The sequence below is a fragment of the Lolium perenne genome, chromosome 6, assembly GCF_019359855.2.
Source record: "Lolium perenne isolate Kyuss_39 chromosome 6, Kyuss_2.0, whole genome shotgun sequence".
In the NCBI taxonomy this organism is placed as follows: Eukaryota; Viridiplantae; Streptophyta; class Magnoliopsida; order Poales; family Poaceae; genus Lolium; species Lolium perenne.
Window position 1 is genome coordinate 22,283,518 of NC_067249.2, and position 20,004 is coordinate 22,303,521.

The 20,004-nt window shown below is 48.9% G+C and overlaps 3 protein-coding genes across 3 annotated transcripts; 1 reads left to right on the forward strand and 2 right to left on the reverse strand.

Annotated features, from left to right (window-relative positions):
• The first annotated feature begins 1,023 nt into the window (after positions 1-1,023).
• On the forward strand, positions 1,024-10,425 carry LOC127308634 (uncharacterized). The gene is made up of 6 exons (XM_071822048.1): positions 1,024-1,272; positions 1,345-1,402; positions 1,618-1,664; positions 2,869-2,922; positions 7,074-8,911; positions 9,425-10,425. The coding sequence occupies exons 1-5, from the start codon at positions 1,024-1,026 to the stop codon at positions 8,097-8,099; spliced, it is 1,434 nt and encodes a 477-aa protein (XP_071678149.1). The 3' UTR covers positions 8,100-8,911; positions 9,425-10,425.
• A 2,445-nt stretch (positions 10,426-12,870) lies between these two features.
• LOC127308632 (UDP-glucose flavonoid 3-O-glucosyltransferase 7-like) lies at positions 12,871-14,669 on the reverse strand. The gene has a single exon (XM_051339499.2). The coding sequence runs from the start codon at positions 14,664-14,666 to the stop codon at positions 13,353-13,355; it is 1,314 nt and encodes a 437-aa protein (XP_051195459.1). The 5' UTR covers positions 14,667-14,669; the 3' UTR covers positions 12,871-13,352.
• Positions 14,670-16,877: 2,208 nt separating this feature from the next.
• On the reverse strand, positions 16,878-18,838 carry LOC127308633 (probable UDP-glucosyl transferase 73B6). Its single transcript, XM_051339500.2, has 2 exons — positions 17,629-18,838; positions 16,878-16,902 (listed from the first exon to the last, which is right to left on the reverse strand). Exons 1-2 carry the CDS (start codon positions 18,669-18,671, stop codon positions 16,878-16,880), a joined length of 1,068 nt encoding a protein of 355 aa, XP_051195460.2. The 5' UTR covers positions 18,672-18,838.
• Positions 18,839-20,004: the final 1,166 nt, after the last annotated feature.

The window sequence follows — 20,004 nt, forward strand, 5'->3', positions numbered from 1 at the left end:
GTCCCAGCCCCCACTTGGTGATTATTTGTCCGTTTAGCTTCTTCTAAGCTAAGAACCTAGCAAACTTTCGAAGAACAGAATTCGTATGATATTTTAGAATGGTGTGGTTGTGTTAAGTGCAAGTGCAATTCAAAACAAGGGCCTTCCTACAAAGAGGGGATTTGACCTTGGCGACTTCAAACATGGTGTTTGTCATCAACTCATTTGCCCAAATCTAGCAAAAGAAAAATGCAAGAATATCCAAAACTAGGACATGTACTCCATTGAACTCGGTTGAGATTTTGCTTTGTTCCAAACCAATAGTCAAATGATACACCATTGCATGCAGGGAGAGCCTCTCCCTGCTCTTGGCGTTCTTCTTTGCTAAGAAGATGTTGCTTCCCGCTGCACCGCCGCACGATCTTTTCCATCTCCGTCACCCCCAAGCGATTCGCCGATGCCTTAGTGACAAACACGAAAGAGGAACAAAATCAAGAAACACCCAAAATAAGTAAAGGACTTGAAAGAACAAATGGCTAGGCCAAGATGGACCAATACCGTCTTTCGCGATGTCGATCACAACATCTACTGAAGCTCAGTTCAAAACTTTTTTGCTCTAGCTAGTTTGCCGAGCTCGGTAAGAGACATTTGTATACATTTTTAAAAATCAAAGATAGAGATATATACATATATTAGTGCATGTACTTGTAGAGAAGGTGCCTATCGATGCATGCAGTGTGTCTGATTTAATCAAGTCGGTAGTACCGCTAATTCCGGCGCAGGATTTGGCCTCACGCGGCAAATTAATTTGGTTTTTGGGCCGACGCGTAATAAAGCCCAAACATTTCCCCTCGTTCTATTCAGCTCCCGCGACGCGATCCCCTCTCCTACCCAACCAAATCCAGATCGAACGCCGCCGCCGCCGCCGCTCTTCCCCGTCGCCGCCCCATTCTCCATCCGGCGAAGCTCCAACCGCCACCGAGCCCCACCGCACAAGATCGACCTCCGCCGCCATGGACTCGCGAAGGACAGAGGCGGTGCCCCATGAACCGCTCTGCGTCGCGGCGGCTCGTTCGCCGGCGCGCTTGTGCGCTGGTAGGGCGGCGCGCAGCGCTCCGTCGAACCTGCTTCCCGCGTCTCGCGCGTGGCTTCCGGGTGCTGCTTCACGCCGGCGAGGTGGTGCAGGACGTCCGGACGTGGCGGCGCAGCTCCGCCGTTCTGCACTCCGTCCTCGCCGTCGACCAGACCGTGGCCTCGCCGCCCTCTGCTCCCGGGCGTCTCCGTGCAGGTATGGTATCCAAATCCTAATCATAATCATTTTTCCCCTGATTCAGATTTCTTGACTGAAAAAGCGTTTCTTTGCAGAGCAGCAGTAGGAGGGGCGAGGATTTGAAGGTCGTGCTTGCTGTCCCGTATACTGCATGTATTAGTTTGATTGTATACTGCATGTATTAGTTTGATGGTATGCGTTGGCTGCTTCCCTTGAACTGTTTAGCACGATCGATTTAAAGCTATGACTTGTAACTCCTAAACTAGTTTCTACGGGGATGCTTAGCTATGGCACTGGAGCATTAGTCAGGTTCAGCCAATTATTGAACAGCATGTTGTTGGAATTCCCGACTCTTCTTATTTCTCCAGGCTCCAAAAACATCCTGATTTCAGTACCTTCTGGATTCAAATCAGACGTTAGTTCATACTGATTATTCGGACCAGCCTGTGTTGTTTCTGTACGGCCCTCTTGTCACCGAAGATCAACCTTTGCCTCTTCGTTGTGACCTCTGGCTGGCTTTGCTTCTTCGTTGTGACCTCTGGCTGGCTTCTGACTGACCCGGTCGACACCATGTTCAACAACAAGCAGAGATCAGTAGAGAACTTTAGGTGAAAAGTTCGGAGTTTTTGGTGTCCATATCCGTGCGAGCTAGATGTACACCCAGATACGTTTTAGTTTAGGCTTGCTCTAAACATTGACTCGTGATGTGCAGAGTTAGCTAATCTGAGCTGCTTAGGACGCATGAATACATGGTGCTATTTCTGCATGTTTTCTCTTCATTGCAGATTGATAAAACAATTTGGAAATACTACATGTTTATATGAATCTGCCGAATCAAGATTTGACATCAATTTCCGTTGATGGCTATTTCTTTTCTTCAAATCTTTGTGGAATTCTTTTCATCTCCGTATTTTAGTGAGCAGGCTAGAATAGTTGGCAAGTGTGCGGGATTCGTTCTGATGTATTAGTAGACCCGATGATCCTGTTTGCAGCCTCAAAACATGCAAGAGAAGTTTTCGGAAAATTGTGTGCATTACAAAAGCTGATGCTCTCAAGTCTCAAACTTATATCAGAATACATTGATATGAAAACTCCTGGTTTGGATTTTTATGAGAATTGTATTTTTGCATGCATCAGGTTTATGTGATATCCATCTTTGTGCATCATAAAGAGTGGGCTGGTTGTATGCATCAGGTATTTTGAACCATTATTTGCAGAGTGCCAACAAAAAGATCAATGCTGGTAGCCAGAATTTAGAAAAGGAGTATCTTAATAAAAGAAGTTAGCTCTAAACATTGACTCGTGATGTGCAGAATTAGCTAGTCCAAGCTGCTCGAGATGCATGAATACATAGTGCTATTGCTGCCCATTAGCTCTTCATGGCAGATTAATAGAACAAATTCGAACTACTACGTGTTTATATGAAACTGAATCAAGTTTTGAGATCAATTTCCACCGATGTCTATTTTATTCTAATTGGGAAAGTGTTGCGTTATTTTAATGCATGAATTGGTTCATAATTGTTTGGCAGTAGTAATTTGTCTTCATACGCTAGTTCGATGCCTCTCTTCTGTAGTGGATCATTCAAATTTCACAAGCACTCATATTTTTTTATGCAGGAAGTGACAATGCAAGAGGCATTTGAGCTGTACAAAGACACTGGAGGATTGTCTGTAATTTGGAGTTGTACAAGGGCACCGGAGGCTTGGCTATAATTTGGATATCAAGTACTTGTTATCTTTAAGATCTTGTGATAAGTGTACATTGTCTGCACAGTGACAATGGTTCATTCAATTGATAAATTGTGTTTCTTCCATAGTAGTTTAATTGTACTCATTTCCTTTCTAATGTGCAATCTTCTTCAATTATGTTAGGTGCATAAGAGTATGTGGTAAGGCTGCTGTTGAGCAAGCTGTGGTGGCAAGGTTAGCGCGCCGCAACCGCGGTGGTGGTGCTGTGTTGATTTCGGATACAATTCTCTCAGGTGAGGGGCGCCTGTTTCCCCCACCTTTCGTTCCTGGTTTTTTGCGATGTGGATATGCACGTGCTTGCATTCGTTTTAGGAATTTGCATCCCGATGCGTGCTAACAGCTCCCAGATCAGTACAGAGCTTTAGCTGATAAGTTCAGATTGTTAGGTTTCAATTTCCGTGTTAGCTAGTACATGTACATCCAGATAAGTTTTAGTTTTGATTTGATCTTATATTGACTGATGATGTGCAAGATTAGCTAGTCTGAGCTGGCAAGATGCACGCCACCGACAGTTGCAAGAGCCATCGATTTGTTGGGTCTTGGTTTATTTTTCTGTTTGAATCTTGATATCCAGATAGTATACCATGGATGTAACTTTGTACTTGACTTGCATGTTTCTTGGACTATTGCTTTGTTTTATTGCATTCTTTGTGCAAGTGCAATGACTAGCTGTTGATAAATTTTCTAGGATGCATCACTTGAAGGAATCTGGAAGACCTGGAGTGGTGGTCTTTTTCTTCGATTCCATGCTGTGTCTAGGTAGATTCTGGTAAGTGATAAGTGTACGTGCTGTGCATACAAACCATGGTGCATTCCATTGATAAAGTGTATTTGTTTTTCCATATTAGCTTAATTGTACTCGTTTCTTTTCTAATATGCAATATTTTTCTAATATGTGAGGTGCATCAGAGTATGCGGCACGGCTGCTGCTCGGTAGACCATGATGGCGAGTTAACTGTGCAGCAACCGCGGTGGTGGTGCCATCATGGCTGCGCCTAAAATTCTGTCAGGTGATTCCTCGAGTCAATGCGCTGGGCTCGGCAATCAAGCTGTTGAGCATTTAATTATTTGTGGTTCTTTTCCGGCACTGGATTGTGTTGCTGGTTATGTAGATTATATGGTCCTAGTTTTTATTCACCTCTAATGTCTAAAATGAGTAACGATGGTGTTGTTGTCTTCCTCGAGTTGGCCATGAAGCTGAGTTGTCGATATTAGCATTTTTTAGCATTGTTAACTCAGAAAGGCCCTGCCAGAGGATTTTCTTGCGCAGCTCTGCCACTTCAACATGATCTGTATTCATATGCTTCACCGTGCCGTTTAACTAGTGCTAGCATGCTTGAGAATAACAAGGAATGCATGTTTGATATTAGTTTCCTAATTACAACATTTTTTTCTTGGAAAAGCATCAAGATGCGGCAGTATTTTCGCATTACAAATTCTATATTTCGTTTGTTACTTAAGTATTTTCGCATTAACTGGTGCTAGCATGCTTATGTCTTGATAGCTAGTTGTGTATATTATATTTCATTTGTTACTTTAATTATGTCAATTTGATCTGTTTTTCATGTACCTATGTATTCTTCACTGACACTGCCCTTCATTGTCTCGAAGATGCATTTCTGAATTGAGGGAGAGGTTTGCCAGAGGAGAAGATCCTACACAGCTGCATAAATAGCCATTGGAAGAAGTCATACCAGAGGTGAACCAAGCACTTCAGTATTTGCTTATAGTGCACATATATATGCAAATAATTAGGTGTTTAGGTTACATGTGCACTTGTCTGGTTCCGTAAGCTGCATTGCAAACATTGTAAACATAGCATAGCTTATTGTTTGTTGCAGATGGAGCCACATGGGAAGTCCTAAAAGACCGAGCCTTCATCGACGGAGTTGGTGCAAGAAGATATAGATCCAACATTGATGGATAGTAACGATGCCGATACCATGCAAGAGGATTTGCTGAATGAAATATACCAAAACACAGCTGATGTAAGTCACACTATACCTTGATGAACTTTACAGGCTATTGTCGCATCTAAGAGGATTCGCAGATGGAGCCACATAGCTGAACGAAACCTGGAGCTTTATGCTCTTTTTTGATTCAACACAATGTGGATGTATTAAGAAGCTGGTTTAGGTTCGGTTTTAGTGTATTTATGTTGCCTTTGGAATTGCATTTAGTAGAGCTGAACCATTTTCTAATATGAAGTGCTGATTCTTACGCCATGAGAGTGTTCTTCAGCTGGATTGTTTCTTGCATTCGCGATGGACAAAAAATAGAGCTTCAGTCTTTCTATTCTTGTTCCCTTTTGCTCTAGGATATGTTTCTTATTGTTTCTACTTCGTTTCTTTTGTGGCTGGGCTGCTGGGAGTCCTTTAAGCTTTTTTGGTAATGCTTCCTGATGTTAAGTTGGGGGTCTCCAGCATTTTGGATTAAAATCGTACGCGTACCTATTTCCTAATGTGATAAACTTTGGAAATATTAAGCTTATATATAATCCAAGTATAATTCAGGACTAAACAATGACATGGTAGATAACTGCTACTTTACTAGTACTCACAAGCAGCAACTAGTTAAGTATTTCTGTAACCTCTTTCTTTTTTTTTTCTCCAAACTAACACCCCCACATCACACACTTTAATGCAGAAGAGGTGAAAATAGCTCTGTTTTGCTATCTTTGCAATTCCTTCATCATAATACTTTGGTCTTTTGATGTTCCATTACTCTTTGTTTATGTTACCATTAGATTTTCTTCTAAAGTTGCATTTATTAGAGTTGAAGATTTACCATTTTCTTGAAGTGCTAATGCTTAGGCCATGTGTGTGCTCTTCAGCTGGATTGTTTCTTGCATTTGTGATGGACAAATTAGAGCTTCAGTCTTTCTATATTTGCTACCATTTGCTCTGGACTTTTTCTTATGGTGTCTAGTTGGTTTCTTTTGTGTTTGGTTGATGGGACTTCTTTAAGATTTTGGTTTATGCTTCCTGATGTTAAGCTGGTGATCTCCAACTTTTTGGATTAAAAAGCATAATGTTTTCCCAATGTGCTTTTCATTCTTTTTTTTGTGTGGGTTAAGTTGACCATTGTAGAGTTTCAGCGAATGGGTGGGTTAGGTCACTCAGACCACCACACTCTGTATTTATATCATCTGATCTAGGGTTACAATACTACTGGACCTGGGCCTCCATGGGCCTCACACTAGACACTTTGCTACTTGCTACTACAGTGCTACTACTACTAGACTCATGGTTCAACACTCCCCCTCAAGATGATCATGGGTAAACAACCATGGTCATCTTGCAACAACTACGTGACCCAAAATACAACTACCACTAATGAACATTAAGCATAACTCCTAGGATACATGACAGTATTGCACTTTCCATCATCTTGTCATCTCGATTCATCTCTTCATCAGCAGCGAAGACATCCAGCTTCAACCATCTGGGATACGCACAACTCCTAACCATACACGTCCTCAACAACCCCGGCTGCCTCACCACACAAGTTCCGCAGAACCATCCACACTCGCCTCAATGTCCTCAGCCTCTCTTCTCCACTCTACCCGGCCACTGACCTCTTCCATCTTTCCCACAAACCCGCGGCCAACTCCGGCCTCAACCATCTACTCCTCAGGCACGCATGCCTCTCCCCTCGGTCATGCCTCAACCAGTCTCACCTCAGGCACGCATGCCTTTCCCCTGGACATATCCACAACCATCACCATCACCACTCAACCACAGCCTCATCAACTCCATCACCACATATCCTCACAGCCTCCCAACTCCGTTTTCTCCCCCTGTTTGAGGGTCTCCTCCTACTGCCTGCCTCCACCATAGCTCCACACCCCCTTCTCTCTCTCTCTCCCCCTAAAAGAAAATCAATCATAGATAGCAACAATAGTTCTTCTCCCCCTGAAGCAGTGCCCACATAGGTGCAGCAGATTTCCGTCACTTCCTTCCATATCTTCCCCTTGGTCTTGCAACGAACCAAGACAAACTAGCTTCTCTCTCCCCCTCTGCTCCTTGCAGCAAGCAGGGAGCAGCAACACCGACTTCCTTCTTCTCCCATAGGCCTCATCATACACCCGGCCGTCAATCCCCACAGCGCCGCCGCGCATCAGCCACCACCAGCCAGCTTCCGCTCGCACCCGTGCCGCCAGCTACCACGCCAACGCCTGGCCGCATCTCCTCAGGTCAACGCCCCAAGCCAGACCGCCTCTTGATCCATCCCTGCGCGCGGGACAGCTCCACGGCCAGGCGACCACAAGCAGCCGGCCCGCGCCTGCATCCGCCCAGCTCCGGCCCCGCGTGGCCCGCACCTGCCCGCGCATCTCACCCCAGCTCCACCAAACCGGCCGAAGCCTGCCTGGCCCCAGCTCGCCCCGCTCGCAATTGATCCGGCCACCACGCGCAAGATCTCATCCAGCTCCTTCCCAACGCCTGCTCAAGTCCTGGCTCGATCAATTTCCGCTCAGATTCTACACGCAAACCACGCCCAAGCATCCACGCCGCTGCGCCTCGATTCCCCTGGCCGCTCGCCATGCCCGCAACCCACGCACGCGCCCGCATCCGTCCGGCTTCAGCTCCGCCACGCCGCGCCCGGCCCCTGCTGCGACGCGCAACGCAAAGTCCTGCATCCCTGCCGGCTCGCCGTTGCTTCTTCCGGCTGCGCCCGCCGCCGGCTTCGGCTTCCGCAGCTGCAACCTCCGGCTGCACCTCGCCCGCTCGTTTGCGCTGCTCACGGGCTGCGCGCTGCCGGCTCCTGCTCCCGCGCCCAAGAACCTCCGACTCGCCGCTCCCGCCGGCCGCACGACGCCGCGCCCCGTCCGGTTGCGCCCCGTGGCACCTCCGTCGGCTGCGCCAGCATCCAAAGACCTCCTCTTCTTCGACCGGCGGCTCCGACGCGCTGCTCATGGCCGGCTCCGCCCCCGCGCTGCTCATCTCCATCCAGCTTCGGTATCACCCAGGTCCGGCACATTCGTTGCCCGCGACCTCCTTCTCGACCGGCTGCGCGTGTCACTCGGCCGCCCGCGCAACCACGCCTCGCCGCCTCGTGCTCCACCTGCGCGCCTTGCACCAACCGTCAGAGGCTATTAGCCATCCCGCGCGCACACGCAGAAAATCCACCGCTCACATCCGACCGCATCAGCCCAGCTCCCTGCCAGCAGCCACTGCGCGCACAAGCCACCAGGCAACCACAGCTCGCCCCAATTTCTGCTCGTGCGAGCAACCGGCACCACTTCGTTTCCGCTCAGATTCGTGCCCCGCTCAGATTCGTGCCCCACTTGGCTGCTCCTACTCCGCACGCCTCCACATCTCCCCCTCACACGGATCTGCCACGGATCCACCTCTTCTTCTCTCCTTCTTCGCCTTCTTCTTTCTCCCCGCGCGAGCAGCCGCCGATCTCACACAACTCACATCGCTGTGTGAGATAGCCGCAACCCACGCAGAGCACCTGATGCGGCCTCCCGCCGCCTGGATTTCTACATCTCAATGGTGGTTTTTTATGATCAAAGGAAGAACTTGTTTGGTACTGTTTGTGGCGGCTAGCAGGAAGGAAACCTAGGCTCTGATACCATGTAGAGTTTCAGCGAATGGGTGGGTTAGGTCACTCAGACCACCACACTCTGTATTTATATCATCTGATCTAGGGTCACTTTGCTACTTGCTACTACAGTGCTACTACTACTAGACTCATGGTTCAACAACCATTCTCTTTTTTACTTTGGCAATTTTTGCGCCATGTGTTGTTATTTTTTCTCTAGGGCAAGGAGGAGATGCTAGCTGGAACCAGTATCTGCACAATATACTTGGAAGCTGGATGAGCCAGGGACGACAGGGACATGTCTTTGTCTCACCAGCTAGCTTGTTGGTTCTCCTTTTTTGCTGATATCTATCAGTTACCAATGGTAAGCTTCCACTATCTTCTGAAAGCCGATTTTAGCCTCTGAGACATGTTTATCTGCATCTGCATGAAATCGTTTGTTTGGTGCAGTTACCATATTAATTCTGGAAAATATTCTTATAAGATGATCCTAGCTAGTTCCTTGTTTCTGCTTGTTAGTAGTGTCAGTCCGCATGGTATCTCGACCTTTTACTATTTCCAGAAAATAAACCTTGATGTTTACAGTAATAATTTCATATATTTTACGTGGTGTGAAATCTTCCTAAGCTGTAGATGTCCAAGTGCTGCCATGTTTACAGTAGAAGTTCTGTTCTTTTTTTTTACCAAACTAATGGTACTATATTACTTGGTAGTGTATCACTAGAAGTAAAATATGGTTATGTGGCCATGTTCAAATCTGGCTCAGGGAAAGCAAAGCTAGTATTTGCATGTGAGGTTGATTGATGTGATTCAATATTTTTCTATGTATGGAATGGTTAAGAGCAGAGTTTATAGTGACCATGTGTTGTTCTTCAAGGACAAGGAGGACGCAATCTGGACCAGTAGCTGCACTACTTGGAATCTGGAGGACCCAAGGACAACTGAGACATACTCCATGCCTTTGCTTGCTGCTTCTACTTGGCTCCTGATGATCTGCAGTTGCGCAATGGTAAGCTTCTTGCATACCCTATAAATGCCACTTTGAACCTGTGAGTTGTGTTGGATGTGCATGAAATCGTTTATTTGGGGCAGCTGCCATCTTAACTCTGGTGGAATGGGCTTGCAAGATGATCTTAACTAGTGCTTTGTTTCTGCTTGTTAGTAGTGTGAGTTCGTATGGCTGTATGGGGTCTCGGCCTTTTAATATTTCCAGAAATGAAACTGTGATGTTTGCAGTAATAATTTCATATAGGTGACATGGTGAGAAATCACTTGTGACCCTGTAGATGGTTTGAATTTTTCAAACCCGTAAGTTTGGCCAGCAAACAAGCTAGTACGAACGGGCCAAAACAAAGTCCGGCAAAACCAACGATCTGCAAGACCTATAAGTATAGTAAGAGATCCAAGTGAGGCACATGCATCTATCAAATCTTTGCAAATTGTTTTGATCGAGAGCTTCAATAACCGGTAGCTGCTGATCTCGGGATTAAGCTTGCGATCGAGAGCAATGGCGTCTCCTCAGTCTCAGCGCAAGACATCGTGGCCAGAGGTGGTGGGCATGGCTGCGACGCGGGCGGTGATGAAGATCATGACGGACAGGCCTGACCTCTCCGTGGAGGTGCTCCCGCCGGGCACCCAGCTTCTCCCCGGTTCCAACCCGGGGCGCGTTCGCGTCTTCATCGATGCGCTCGGCGCCGTCTCCAAGACCCCCGTTATCGGATAGCCTTATCTAGCTAGCCACGATCACGAATGAATGTCTGAGTGCAGCGTGTAATGCAAATTATAGTCACGTGATCGATTTCTCCCTGTTTGATTGACTATTATATGTACCTCTACCTGTGTGGTGTATCCTGGAATAAGCAATGAAGTTATTCAGTATTGAGATTACAATCAAACCAATAAAGATGGCATGCACAAATTGCACAACCACGACTTAAATCAAAACCACGAATGAATTCCCAGAATGATGAATCATAAGTAAATCATGAAGAAATTATTTTGCCCGCCAAATGCTGATCTTATAGTCTTCTAAGCACCTTCCATCTGCGCAATGACCTCAACAAGAAAATCAAGGCACCGGTATCATCCATTTGGCCGCTCAATATGGGTCATGACACCAGACCCTATAATCAGGGACGCAGCCAGGATTTAGGTATAGGGGGTGCAAGCCATGACGATCACCGGTGTAGTGTAGCAGTATCGAGATATAAATCTAAAGTAAAATTTCATATGAACATAGGTTTTAGAGTGAGCCAATTATGCTAAAGAATTCTATGGCACGTGGTAAGGATGATAACTCATGAGCACGTTCAACCGATTTCAATTTGATCAAGCACAATTTTGATGTCGTATGGATCGGCATGCCCATGTAATGTCGTTGGTTACGACGAAGGCACGATGCCGCATCAATTCAGAGTTATGTCCTAACAATATATGAAACTATACATTTTTTTCGATAAAGGGAATATATTAATATCGAGAGATACCAATTACACCCAGCCTCTGCAATAATGCACCACCCTAATGGCACTACGGATGCACACAACCAAAAAAAGGAAAAGAAAACTAAGAAACAAAAGTCCCGCTACAGTATCACGGACCTAACAACAGCAATACATCCACCACCATGACAACACCTGAATTGCAGACTCTCCAAAAAACGACGCCTCCAAGAAGGGAACAGTGCTCCAACACCGTCGTCGCCCGATCAAAGATCTTAGGTTTTCACCCTGAAGATAGTCCCCACTCTCAAAACAATGCCTCCACCAAGATCACTGCCAGGCACAACCAGTTAAGGTCAGACCTTGGGTTTTCACCCTGAAAGGTAGGACTCTGCGCTTCACATGTGTTATCGCCCCCACTTTCATACCGCTGTTGTGAAGCCCGGACACCAAGCAAGCCCCTCAACAGCGCGGAGACTTGAACCTCCCTTAGCTAGTCCTCCCCTCCGGCCTTCATGAAATTCTCTTCTTCCGACTTTCATCATGGATCCATAGTCACTTGATGTCAACACAGAAAAAGAGCTTCGCGCCGCTCCCTCCAGAACCAAACGGTCGGAATAAACGCATGGGTGCGCACGACCGAATACCTCCGATCCAGCAAACTCCAGGCAAAGCACCGTTACATTCGCCGGCGGAGCCTTCCGGAACTCAACCCTCCGGCCAGATCACGAGTCCAGGCCTCCGGTAGGTCCTCCTCTTCACGCAAGAGAGGCCCTAGGACCGCCGCCTTTATTCAGGCCGGACCCCCACGTCGGCGACCATCCCGGGCTGGCCAACCCAACCCTCCACCGGCGACACCATCGCCGGCTTCCATGCACCTCCATCTCACCGCCGGATGGCGATGATAGATCAAAAATCCACCACCACCAACCGCAGGCCGACCCTCTCCGGCGAAGAAGAGGCCACCTACTCCATCAAACCCAAGGCTGCTGCCCCGGGCGCCCTCGTGTCGCGGAAGATGCCCGAGATCGCCTCCACGCACCAACGAGAGGCGGGGGTGGATGGCATGGCGCAGACCGAGGGTCTGGCCGCCGCCCACCACCAACCCCTGCCGGAGTGCTGCGGGAAGAGGGAGACCGCAGCGCCGCCCATCCCACCCGCGCCGACCGGTCCGCCAGGGGACAGCCGACGGGAGGAGGGCCGCCGCCTCCGTCGCCCATCCCACGCTGCTCCGCCAAGCATCGAGGAGGCGGGGATCCGGCCGCCGATCTCCACGCGGCGACGAGGAAGGGCCCCCGCCGCCGCCACGCCCCGAGGGAATTAGCCCCGGCGGCGCTACCGGAATTCTCACCCATCAAGGAGCGCTTCTACCTAGTGCAGCTCCTTAACGGCTGATCTTGTTTCTTGTTTTTAAACCAAAAGGGGAATTAGATCTCATCAGCAATAATTACTCGTGTGTACGCAGCTTAACTAATAATGTTGTGGGTGTGGAGATTAATTAGTTTTTGGCTCCACCCTCCTCTCTCGTGTCGCTCCCGTAGGGACGACCCGGGGGGCGACGGAACACCTAGTGTAGCGCTCCCCTTCCAGAGCTTCCTCTCCCATTCACTCGCTGTCGCCGCCAACGGACGGCATCCGGTTGGCTGCAGTTGGACTTCCAGTCGCTCATCCACATCGATTCCTCCCTTCATTCCCCCTACCCCCTTCGTCTTGCTTGCATATATCTTGCGGCTCCACATTATGGTGTAGCTGCTCCCGAGGACTCTGGGCTAGCTGTGGGTCACCGCAGCGACGCGGATCTAGCATTGTTGCAAGGTTCCTCTTCTGGAGTCAATGGCTGCTACGCCCCCCCTCCCCCCGCGTAGATCTGATAGGGCTCGGATATACTGAGCTCGGCGTCGGCACGACAACTTCCTACAACGCCGACGTTGGTCGAAACTCCTGACTGGTGGCTGGCCAATGCCGGCGTTGGTCGGAGCTCGTTCTCTGTGTGTTGGCCACTGTCTTGAGATGCCATTGCTTCAAGCCTGTCTTGTTGGAGTGTGTACTCTGCCATGGGTATCCTGCCCGCGGTAGGTTGGCGTGGATTGGGGAGCTCGGAGGAGCTTCCTTGTTCGGCGGTAGCTGGGCGACTGGCTACGCAAGGGTGGGCCGTTGCCTCTCTGGTGGCGGGGCATGGTTGGCATCTCTGGTACTCCGGGCCTGTGGCCCAGTTTCACGATTCTCCCCCGCCTGTGGCCCAGTTTCACGATTCTACCCCGTCGCCGCCTCCTCTTAAGTGGTTTTGGCTCCTCGTTGGAACGCTAAGTTCTGATCTAGGGTTTCATGCGCCGATACATAACATTCACAAGCATTTCGCTAGGGTTAAGCGTCTCGTCCTCTCCCTCTCCCCCTCCTTCGGCGAGCCTCGAGGTCGACTGGTTCCCTTGGACCGGGACTGGTACGCCAGGGCCAAGCATTCGTACGATGAGGTGGAGGGAGATTTCTCTTGCGTGCACCGGCGCTCACGGCCTCCAGTACAGAGTTCCAGCCGCAGTGCATCATGAACCCGCCGAGGGCGGGGTGGTTCAGGATGAGCGTCTGCGGCGCCCAGCCCCGGATGATGAAGCCGCGGCTGTCGCTGACGTTTGCCGTCAGCTTGGCGAAGTCTTCTGGCATCCATTCTGACGATTCGGTGCTTTCGCTGGCACTAATGGCCCACACGAAGTTCTTGCCGGAGAGGTCGAGGCCACGGGATATCTCGCGCAGCTCCGCCGGCGAGAAACGTGTTGCCGTGCCAAAGGAGACGTACACCACTGAGCCGGCGGGCTTCGTGTCTAGCCACCGCAGACAGCAATCCTTGCTAACGTCTGCGTTGACGTTGGCGCCGCTGGCAGCCATGTCTCTGGTGGCGAGGGCGACCGGCCCCACGAGAAACGCGCGGCGGCCGAGCGTCGTCTGGAAGTGTTCCACGTAGTCTGGCTCCAGCTCGTGGAAGCTGTTGAACACCTCGCCGAAGCTCCTCTGGTCGGCGGCGTTGTTGCTCTGGTAGAACGCCCACGCCTCCGGCTGCTTCCCGGGGTCCATCATCTGGCTCCGGCGCAGCTCGACACGGTGCGGCAGCCTCGGGAGCGAAACAAGAGCTTCAGGATTGCCCTCACACGTCGCTGTCTGCAACGGGTTGTTGCGCAACATGCTCTCGTTGCAGGACCGCGCGAACACGCTGGTACCGGTGATCACGAGCCGCGGGATGCCGTGCTCCGCCGCGGCATCCGCGGACCAGCTGAAGAAGCTGTCGGACACGACGGCATCGAGGCGGTTGGCGGCCAGGAACCGGTGGAATGGTTCTTGGACCAGCTGCACGGCTCGCATGAACTTGGCGCGGCAGTCTACCTGGAGCGTGGTAAGGGCCATGTAGTTCTCGACGCCCGGCGGGAGCCCCACGTCGGGGAACGGCATCACGGCGATATCGATTGCTCGGGAACCGGTGCCATGGAGAGTACGGGCGTCGTTGGCACGGTCGACGGCCGGACGGATGATGTTGGCGTTGACGGGCGTGGTGAGGATGGTGCACCTCGCGCCGCGGGCGGCGAAAATCGCGGCCACGTCGGCGGCCGGAAGGAGGTGCCCAGGCGCGAAGAAAGGGAGGAAGAGGATGTGCAGCGGTTGCTGCTGCTGCCGCTCATGCTGCGTAGCCATGAATGGGTGTTGCCGGTAGGCAGCTTGCTCGCTCGTGTCGTTCCGTTCGGCGCTCTAGTTGTTTAAATCGAGGAGGCATGATCTGACCGGGACATGTGCAGTGAACGCGACAGGTCATCTCGGCCAGATCCAAATTTGCTCTCGGCGCTATTGCAAGTTTTCGATGACTTCCGATGCAAGCAGAACATATGATTTTTGTTTGGCATATTTGGCAGATTCTCTCCGCCTCACAATTATTCCCAAACCAGAAAGCGGTAAGAGCATCTCCGATCGTGTTTAGGGACCGCGAATAAGAAATGAAGAAAAACGCTAATCATGTTCTTCAAAGCTAAATAGCGTCTTATTTTGTGTCTGATGTCTCCGGTAGAGAGTCTACCGAAAACGCTAGACACAAAAACAACATCCGGACGCATGCATGAAACCCTTAGTTTCTACATGTCATTCTCTTTTCCAACACTTTCTGTCACCTACGTTTTCTACACGGGATGGTCTCCTCTATTAAAATACATGCATTCGGATGCTGTTTGAGGGATACGGCTGGGAAGGGCCTATCTTTTTACAGATTTTTTTGTTTCTTTTTGTCCAGCGCTGTCCCCAAATACGTCACAAATCATCGTGTCGGACGTTTTTTTAGGGACGCAACTGGAGATGCTCTAAGTTGCAATACAGGTGCACCTCCCCGGCCAACACGAATCAAACTAAATCGAAAGGTTAGAAATTTGCTTCGGTTTCAACCAGAATAATCTGTTACTACCTCTATCTCAAAATTTACGGCTTATATTATTTTTAGAAAGTCAAACTATGTTAAATTTGACTAAGTTTTTACCAAAAATTATTAGCATGCAAAATACAAAATCAGTATCATTAGATTGATAATGAAATATATTTTCGTATGGTATCTACAAAATATTATATTTGTTGATAGATTTTTCTAAAAGGTTAGTCAAAGTTTACTTGGTTTAATTTTTCAAGAAAAATATAAGCTTAGTCTATCTATCTATCTATCTTCTATTTCTATCTATTATATACTAAAAGCAGTATAATACTAAAAGCAATATAAAGATGTTTTTTGAGATAACATGTTAATCCAAATATGCTTAAAATATATTAACCAATAATTTTAATCTTAAAGTGTAAGATTAAAAGATAAAAAATGTTACGTACAAGAATCTATATGTACAAAGTATTGAGAAAGGGCATCTCCTTTTTTTTGTTCCACATCTCCAAAAAAGATCGTACATGGGAAAACAAAATGGTCAGTTCATTTGGAAAAAAAGAAGGATACATGTTGTGTTTCACAAAAGAAAAAGAGTCACATAGAGGCATTTTGGCTCGTAGGAGCATTTGCACCCATTATGCAAAATAATTAAAAAATAATTTTAAAAATGTTAAAAAATTTGGACATAAAATTTGTGGTGTACATTGTGACATTTTATGTTCGTACACAAGTTTTCGTGAAAAAACAACATTTTATGTGGCATGTACAAAAAAGACAAAAAAATGTCCTATACATAATCTTGTTGTAGCATCAAAATTTGTCTTTTTTACAGGAGACACATAAAAAAATAAAATTTTCTGAAAACTTGTGTACGAACATACAATGTCTATGTCTGGATGTACATGCAAAATTTTATTTCGGATTTTTTTGACACTTACAAATGTATTTTCACATAATAGGTTCATATGCTCCTATGAGCCAAAGTGAATTTCCCTCACATAGATAGCTTCCATATATAACAAATTGAACTCGACACGATGGCTTCAAAGAAACTAAAAAATGGCCTGTTCCCTATCTAGCGATCATCATGTGAAACATGAACTTGGAATATCTCTATCCGCTAAAAAAGTGTAGCAACTATTAACTTCTCTATTTCTATCTATCATATACTAATAAAAACAATGTAAGGGTGTTTTTTAGGCACCAGGTTAATCTACATATGCTTAAAATGCATTAACAGATGGTCTTAATCTTATGTGTGAGATTAAAATTAAAGAAGTGTTATCTGTATTCGGGCGCGGAGGACTAGGCCAAATCTATCCAATCAAAATTTATATTGATATTGCTATCAATTATTCGGGCGTGGAGGACCTATACCGAAATGCATGATAAATTTTTGAAATTAAAAAAATATATAAAAATAATAATAGTAATGATAATAAACTTCTTAATCTTAATTCTAATCATAATTGTGTAAGTATCACCAGCATGCATCAGCCTAAAGGAATCGAGATGATTCTGCATGAAGACGAGAAGAAACCAATCAAGCAAAAGAGAATGCCACAAGTTCCAAGACACAATAGTGGTCGTCTACAAAGGCTACATCAATAATATGAAATCTACAAAAACTAAGAGCATATGTTTGGTAGCACATATGACAGCCATACAATATGCTCTCGTGAATTCTTGAAGAGTGGAGAATCTACAAAGGCTGCCACGAATGCATGGCACCTGTCGCTCAGCATGTCAATAATTTATGTAAATACTATGGCACGAAGTGTCATGCACATAAGAAACACGTGTGTCCATGAAGAAGCAGCGAGAAGAGCCACGATGACGGTACAGAAAGCCCTCTCCTTCTATAAAAGGAGAGCCATGCCTCACAAGAAGGATACCAAGCAATTGCAAGCAGAAGCATACCACCATCCATAAGAGCAGAGAGTTAGATATAGCAAGACTCACTGCCCAGTAGTAGTAGTGCAACCACCATCTTTGCAATAAAGCCATTAGTTTGAAGTTGCTTGTATTAAGAAGGTAGTAAGGTAATTTTTGGATGAATTGTTGCCTCGCGTATTTTGGCATATCTAGATCTTCCTCTTGACCCTACTGATGTGAAATTAACTCCTATAAGGCTTGATATTGCTGCTATGAAGAGTCACCAATTTGTTACAACTGACTCTAGTTTAGATAATATTATCTATAGAATGTTGTTTATTGACGGGGATGAGAGGGAAATCCCTTTGCCGCAGCCCGATCTGTTCAGTGTTCACAGGAAACCGTGGTCGCGCTCTAAGGAGGAGGTGGATGAGCAGCTGAGGATACATGGGTTCCATCAGCTCGACCAGGTCGGCAGGCGAGAAACTGGTCAACGTGCCGAAGGAGACATACACCACGGAGCCTACCGGCTTCGCGTCTAGCCACCGGATGCAGCTGTCGGCGACACCGTCGGTACTAATGCCTCCTGTCGCGACCACATCTCTGCTGTCGGTGGCAAGCGCGACGGGCCCGACGAGCCACCCGCGGCGGCTGAGATTGGCGTGGAAGTGCTCCACGTAGTCCGGCTCGAGCTCGCGGAAGCTGTTGAACACCTCGCCGAAGCTCCTCCGGTCCGCCGCGCTGGCGCTCTCGTAGAATTGCCACTCCAACAGCCGCTTCCGGGGATCCAAAATCTGCCGCCTCCTCAGCTCCACACGGTGCGGCAGCCCGGGCAGCAAAACAAGGGCGTCCGGATCGTCGTCGTCCTCTGGGCAAGCCTCAAGCGGGTTGTTGCGCAGCGTGCTTTCGAAGCAGGACCGCGCGAAGACGCTGATGCCGAGGAACACGAGCCGCGGGACGCCGTGCGCGGCGGCGGCGTCTTGGGACCAGGTGAAGAAGCTGTCGGTCACGACGCCGTCGACACCGGGGCGGGCGGCAGCCAGGAACCGGTCGAAGGGCTCCCGGAGAAGCAGCGCGGCATGGAGGAACTTGCCGTAGTGCTCTGGTCCGTGGGACTGGTTCATGTACCTGACGTTCTCGAAGCCCGGCGGGAGCCCGACGTCGGGGAAAGGCACGACGGAGATGTCGATCGGTATTGCTGGGTTGGAGTCGTTTGCGTTGTTGGCCCGGTCGACGGCTGGACGGATGATGTCGGCGTTGACGGGCGTGGTGAGGATGGTGCACCTGGCGCCTCGGGCGGCGAATACCGCGGCCATGTCCGCCGCCGGAATGAGGTGCCCAGGGGCGAAGTACGGGAGGAAGAGGATGCGCAGGGGTTGCTGCTGCGGCTCATTTCTGGTAGTAGTATCCATGGAGTATCTCTTTTCTCCCCAAGAACTGTGCTAGCTCTTGAAAGAGCGGAGGAGGAAGAGTGACGGCTTATCCAGTGGTGAATGCACACACTATTTCTCGGGGAGACTGGAGGAGATTTAGATGCGGCTTTTGATGCAGAAGATCGAGTGATTGATGCAGCATTTTTTTCCTTTTCTTTTTGGTTGCTATGAAACAATTCTGGTGACCAAGGTTTGTAACGTAGCGATTTATTAATTTCCTCGTGATGGATGTGCTAAGTGGCTTCACCAGTTGCGCCGAAAATAAGTGGGCTGCTTTGCTGTTGCTAGTACTTTGCAGAGACGGCTACTTTGTAACCGTGCAGCCTGATATGCTAAAAAAGGTGTGACCAGATCTTCAGCGACAACTAACTTCGTTTTCAGTAAATGATGTCATCATCTAACCCATGTTGCAATCGTGACTAGCGGGAATCACGAATTAAATTTAACTTAGTTGCGTTCCAACTCGCAACTAAAAAAATGAGTTCAAATCCTCACGCAACTGGTTGGGGGAGTGGATGAACAAACCCAGCACCTGAGTTCAAATCCTCACGGACGCGAATTTAGGTTTCCATTTATACTTGAGGCCCAGGCTAGACCTGGTACTCACGCAATTTATCTTGAGGACTATGCTTTAATCTTAACCAAGATTAAAAATCTTAGTACTCATGCCAAATGGCTGTGTGCATCCCTGGTTGGTGCAGAGGCCGGGAAGTGAAATTCTCCCCATTTTTAAAAGACGGCCGCCTCCTCTCCCTAACCTAGCCGCCGCCTCCTCCTCTCCCGCTCCCCTCCCGGGCGGCGGCGGAGGATCTACCCGCCCCGCTCCGAGCAGCCGCCCCCGGATCGCCGCTGCTGCCTGCCCTGGCCCCGGCCTTGGCCTTGGCCCCGGCTTCGGCCCCAGCCCGGCCACAGCCCCGGCCCCGGCCTCGGCCACGACAGCGGTGGCGGCGCCCCTTCCGTCGAACGACGAGGGGGAGGAGAGGGTTTCCATGGTGGCGTTCCATGGGAGGTGATGAAGCACCGGTGGAGGAAGCCGGGCGGCACGGCTACTTGGCCGGGGCCTGATGCTCTCCGTCGGTAGGCATGGAGGATTCGGTGGAGCGATGGCGGCCTCCGCCCCCGGTGATGGTTCAGCGGTGGTACGCATGATCCGCGCCGCCGTCTTCTTCCCTGGTGATCCGGCAGGAAGGACTGGCGGCGTGGGGGCTGCTGGTCTTGCTTTGTTTTTGGTGGCGGTCCTCGGGTTTCTCGCAAGCGAAGATGAAGATCTACCGGAAGTCAGTTTGCTTTGATCTGGCTGGAGAGATGAGTT

Bases quoted from the DNA above. Each gene is read 5' to 3' on its own strand.
- LOC127308632 (XM_051339499.2), bottom strand. From the start codon at position 14,666: ATGGCTACGCAGCATGAGCGGCAGCAGCAGCAACCGCTGCACATCCTC.
- LOC127308633 (XM_051339500.2), bottom strand. From the start codon at position 18,671: ATGGATACTACTACCAGAAATGAGCCGCAGCAGCAACCCCTGCGCATC. The intron at 16,903-17,628 runs GCAAAGGGATTT...GTCTTCATGCAG, and splicing joins ACTGAACAGATCGGGCTGCG to AATCATCTCGATTCCTTTAG.
- LOC127308634 (XM_071822048.1), top strand. From the start codon at position 1,024: ATGAACCGCTCTGCGTCGCGGCGGCTCGTTCGCCGGCGCGCTTGTGCG. The intron at 1,273-1,344 runs GTATCCAAATCC...GTTTCTTTGCAG, and splicing joins GGCGTCTCCGTGCAGGTATG to AGCAGCAGTAGGAGGGGCGA. The intron at 1,665-2,868 runs GTTAGTTCATAC...TTTTTTATGCAG, and splicing joins CTTCTGGATTCAAATCAGAC to GAAGTGACAATGCAAGAGGC.